The sequence below is a fragment of the Lipotes vexillifer genome, unplaced genomic scaffold (genome assembly GCF_000442215.2).
Source record: "Lipotes vexillifer unplaced genomic scaffold, Lipotes_vexillifer_v1.1 scaffold514, whole genome shotgun sequence".
In the NCBI taxonomy this organism is placed as follows: domain Eukaryota; kingdom Metazoa; phylum Chordata; class Mammalia; order Artiodactyla; family Lipotidae; genus Lipotes; species Lipotes vexillifer.
The window spans coordinates 1,126,345-1,131,262 of NW_006789975.1; the positions used below are offsets into that span (position 1 = coordinate 1,126,345).

General features: G+C 58.7%; 1 protein-coding gene across 1 annotated transcript in view; it reads right to left on the reverse strand.

Moving 5' to 3' along the window:
- Positions 1–1,869, reverse strand: part of MXD3 (MAX dimerization protein 3) — a 6,029-nt gene extending 4,160 nt beyond the window's left edge. Inside the window, exons 1-4 of the mRNA XM_007463092.1 lie at positions 1,736–1,869; positions 1,363–1,468; positions 677–706; positions 431–545 (exon numbers count right to left, since the gene is read on the reverse strand). Coding sequence (XP_007463154.1) covers positions 431–545; positions 677–706; positions 1,363–1,468; positions 1,736–1,805 — 321 coding nt within the window. The 5' untranslated portion in view covers positions 1,806–1,869. The remainder of the gene's footprint in view (positions 1–430; positions 546–676; positions 707–1,362; positions 1,469–1,735) is intronic.
- Between the last annotated feature and the right edge of the window lie 3,049 nt (positions 1,870–4,918).

Sequence of the window (4,918 nt, forward strand, 5' to 3'; positions counted from 1 at the left end):
CCCGCCGAGAACAGGAGGCCTTCAAGGATGGTGGAGAGGAAGAGCAAGAAACAGCCCTCTCCAGTCTGAGGGACCCTTACACATGACCCCTCACAGAATGCCCCCCATACAGAGGAGGAAGTGAAGTCCAGAGAGACTACATAACTCACTCAGGGTCTCACAGTTGGGATCCAAGTAATAATTGCTGTAATAACAACAAGTGAACTTTTATTGGAAGAACTTGCTTAAAGCCTCAGAACAATCCTGAGTTATTTTCTGCTTTTCTTCCTACTTAACAAATTTGGAAACTAAAAGCACAGAGAGCTGTCCAATGTCAGGCAGTTGGGCTATCACCTCAGACCTCTCTCCCCAGTTCCACCCAGCCCCTCCCTACTACCCCTCTCCAAGCATCCTGGCAAGCTGGCCCTGGGGCGCCAGAGTAGCTTCTTACCTGGATGTGCATCCTGGCCCTGCGCAGAAGGCTCAGTGTGGTGTATCGGGCACAGTCAGCCCCCAGGGGCATCTGCTGCTTCAGCTGCTCCAGGCACCGCTTCAGCTGGGCCCTCCTGTGGGGGAAGGGGTCTAGAGGGCAGTGCCAGCCCAGGCTTCCTGGCCAGATGAGGGACGGCAGGGGAGGGAAGGCCAGAGGGAGGCAGTTCCTGGGGCCTGGTGCTATCAGGGCAGGGTTGGGACTCACCTGCGCTTCTCCAGCTCGTTGTGCACAGACCTGCCAATGCCAGGGAGGATGGGGTGAGGGGGTGTCAGCTACTGCCCACACCTTCAGTCCCAGGGCTCCCAGGGCCTCAAAATTCACTACAGATGTGTATCCCAAACTAGCCCACTGTGGGGACCTTGTGCTGGCCTCAGGCACCTGAATCCCAGGCAGAGGCAGAGACAGTAAGGAGGCCTGCCCAGGTGACTGTGGGGTCCAAAGGAGGCCCCTTAGCAGCAATCAGGAAGGGCTTCCTGAACAGGTGACATGTGAGCTGAGCCCAGCAACACAAGTTGCCCAAAATGCGTAGTGCGGGGAGAGGCATTCAAATTGGGGGGAACAGTGTGCAAAGGGTTGAGAGGAGGAGAGAAAAGGAGAAAGCCTGTGGGGGAAAGTGAGTGGTTTGATATGTGCAGTATTAGGAGTGTGAGTGGAAGCAGGACCCAGAACTATTCACCGTTCCAAACACATCAGGGGTGCTCGAGAAATAGTCCTTGAACGAAGAGTGTGTGTTTGGGGGATGGGGAAACGGCAGGAGGTGTCTGAATGCCTTCAGAGCAGGGTACCTGGCCCAGAAGATGCGAGCAATAAGGAGGAAGTTGGCAGTGGAGGGGCCCGATGAAGGACGGCGTCCATCCCCCCCATTCCCCGCTGCCCCAGGCCCTCCTCACCGCCCACTGTCCAGCGCGCCAGGAGCTTGGGGAGACCGCTTCCTCCTCCTGTGGACTGGGCCCGGACTTCGGTGTGGGCACAGGGACGCATAGCCATGCTCTGCCTCTGCGAGAGACAGCCCCCGCCCACGTCAGGCTGGGGCTAGTTCCAGCGGGGTCCCCTGGCACGGCACGGTCAGGGAGGGGCTTTTGGTTACAGGGCCATTTCCCCACCCCCTCCAGCCCCACTGCCCGCGGACCCCTAAATTGAGGGCGGGGGTGCCCCAGGGCTACTGCCCTAAGGCCATGCATCCTTCAAGTTGGGAGCCAAGTCCAGCCCAGGCCAGTGTCAGCGAGGTCGCCGCCTGGAGTCCGACCAAGGGTTCTTACTCACCTCTCTCGCGGCGCTCCAGGAACTCCGCTGCCTGCAGCAAGACCTGGATGTTGCTGGCCACGGGTTCCATGTCGGCGACAGCTGGCTGCGGGCGGGCCTAGGATGCTGGCCGGAGCAGCGGCTGCACCACTTTTGTTACAATGTAACTGACACGGTGCAACAAACACAGACGCCCGGCCCGCCCCCGGAACGCCCCGCCCCGGGACAGCCCAGCTCTTGGCCCCGCCCCTGGAACGCGCCCGGGAACCGCAGCCCACCCTCCGCGAGCCCGCCCGCCCCCTAGGACTCCCGTAGGGCTTCTATGGGCGCCGGATCCAGGCCCGGCCCTTGGGCGAACTCCCGGGCTGGGGGTGGGGGTGGGGTTGTGCTGCGTCTTGCCGCTTCGCTCAGCAACCCAGCGCTGGTTACTTGGCTTTTCTGGGCCTCAGTCTCCAGCCCCGTGCTGGTGGCAAGAGGCCCGCACACTGAGTGGTGCTCTGGGGGCCGGTGGTCCCGGGGAGGCCCCTGGCTCCGCCGCTGCACGTGGGCGCCACGGAGGTGGGGCCGGCGGGCACCCTCGCCCATTTGCTCTTTGCCTCTTGAGGCTCGCGGACGTCACCTTGGGGGCGGGGCAGGGGGGCCTCTCAGGCACTATTGGCTGCGTGCGGCTCCGCCCTCTCCCGCTGCTGGTCAACACATTCGGGCGGGAAAAGGAGCAGGTTTCAAATTTGAAAACCCTGGCTACGGGGGCGGAGTTAAGCGGGGAACAGGGCCCAGTGCGCAAGCGCCGGGGGAGGGGGCGCGGACCTGGCTCCTGCGCTCCAGGGTCTGTGCCCTTGCCTGCTTGCCATCTGCCCCCGTAGCCCCCGCTGGGCTCCTCCTCCTCATCTGCAGGGAAGCTATTGTTGCTACGAAAACGTCAGAAGGGTAGCAACTTGAGAACTTGCTTGCTTCAGAGTCCTGGGTTCTGGAGTCAACAGAGTTGAGTTCCTGTCCTGTCACCGCTGCTTCTCAGCTGTGTGACTCGGGAAGTGCCCTCCCTCCCGTAAGCTCGGGAAGCCCTGAGACAGCGTCGTTGAAAGATCAGAGCCCACGCCTATGCCGTGCATTTCCAAGGCCTGTTGCAACCTCACGCAGGCTTCTTCCTCCCACAGAGCCCCTGGTTGCCTTACTCAGTCCATGAGCCCTTCTTTTTTTTTTTTTTTTTTTCCCAATATTTATTTGTTTATTTAGCTGCGCCGGGTCTTAGTTGCAGCATGCGGGATCTCGCTCCCTGACGAGGGATGGAACCCGGGCCCCTTGCATTGGGAGCGTGGAGTCTTAACCAGTGGACCACCAGGGAAGTCCCCATGAGCCCTTCTCTAACGTGACTTTCTAGCCTCCCGAAGAAGATGATGCGGTGATTTCTAGGGGCAGCACCAGTAGGTGTAGCCACACCTTCGGGGACAGTGACAATCTAAGGGTGGAGACCGGAAGACAAAAGCAGCTGTTACAGGGTGGAGCATTACTGCCAGGCTGGGGCTGAATCTGTGACCTGGAAATGGAGAGGAGGGAGAAGGAGGAACAAGATTCTCTATAAAGAGACAGTCCTGGGTAAACACATGGCACATGGCAGTCAGTCCTCAGTTCCTTGGAAAAAAACCTTTGAGTTTCTCTAAGAGTCAATTCCAGAGGAATCACTGACATGCCCAGCCAGAACTGCTGCCTGGGACTATCCACCCCTTCACCCATCCATTCACTCATGAAATATTTGCTGAGGACTTGCTCTACCTTAGGCACTGTGCTGGGAGCTGGAGAATACAAGCGTGGGCAAAACCAGACAGGGTTCTCGCCTCTGCAGAGCTCTCAGGTGAGGGGCAGAGAGACCAACATAGTAATCACACAGTAGAGATACAGTAGAGATACACAGTAGAGATACACAGTCCTCACAGGAAAAGACACAATGTAAGGGCACGTCCTAAGGAGCATTTGACCTAATCAGGGAGGTCAAAGAAGGTTTTTCTGGGGAGGTGGATGAGTAGGTTTTACCTATGTATAGGAGGAATGTAGAATCCCAGTCACACTAACAGCAGGTGCAAAGTCCCTGAGGCTGAAAGGAATGTATGCAGATGGAAAGAGGCCAATGTGGCCAGCATAGAGAGATCAAAGAGCATGGAGCAGGCTGACACTGGAGAGGCTGGCAGGGCCCAGAACAGGCTGCAGTGTTCCCCAAACCCCCACCTGCAATTAGTTATGTCTGAAGAAAGGAGTCACAAGACTTGTGAATGAATTTCCAATTTTATTTCACTAAAAGCACCCACACAGTGTAGGCACAAATCCACTAGTCAGATATCTGGGACCCAGGTGGCCCAGCCTTGGAGCAGGGGTAGGATTGGGGCAGGGTTGTGGGGGAGTGTCTGAAGGAGGAGAGCTCCCAGCAGAGGGACGGAGCTCTTAAAGAGTTGGGGCTGCTCCAGCTGGAGGCTGTGGACGTGAGGCAGGGGCTGCAAGGGGGGCTGGAGTAACCACATGGAGGAGTTTGGACTTCATCTTAGGAGGGTAGGATTCGAGCTAGGGAACAACATGGCCTCAGGGCTCCCATGAATTGGGCCAGGGCCACTAGCCAGAGGAGCAGGAAGCAATCCTTCCCAGGGAGCCGGCAGGTGGAGAGGATGGGGCTCCTACCCCAAGCCCTTGGATGCCCTCCTGGGCCCCTCTGAGAAAATGCTAGTGCTAGTGCCATCTGCACAGGGCTGGGCAGAGGCCTCCAGGGCTCTTGCCCCCTCAGCAGTGACTGGTCTTAGAACCTCTTCCCCAGACCCCCAGGTCCTGCATGGTCCAGCCTGCACACTGCAGCCTGTGGCCTCCCTGCTGGCTCCCCACCCCTTGGCCCTGCCTGCCTACAGTAATTATGCTGCCTGCAGTTCAATGCAGGTTCTGTCAGAAACCAGTATCCTCTGGGCTCCAAGGGACAGTGGCTGCCTCTGTGCCCTGAGTGGGAGAGGAGAAGAAGACCCCTAGCCTGCTGTCCTGCCCCAGTAGGACCCCTTGAAGACGGCAGCTTGCAGGGCTTGGCGCCAGGCTCACCATCCTCTCCCACCCTAAGGACAGGATGCCTGAGGAGATGGCTCCTGCTGTTCCCCTAGAACCCTTTCACTTCCTTCCCCGCAGCTGAGAGTAACAGCGGGAGGGGAGGTGGGAGTTGGGGCGGTATTGGAGCTAGGG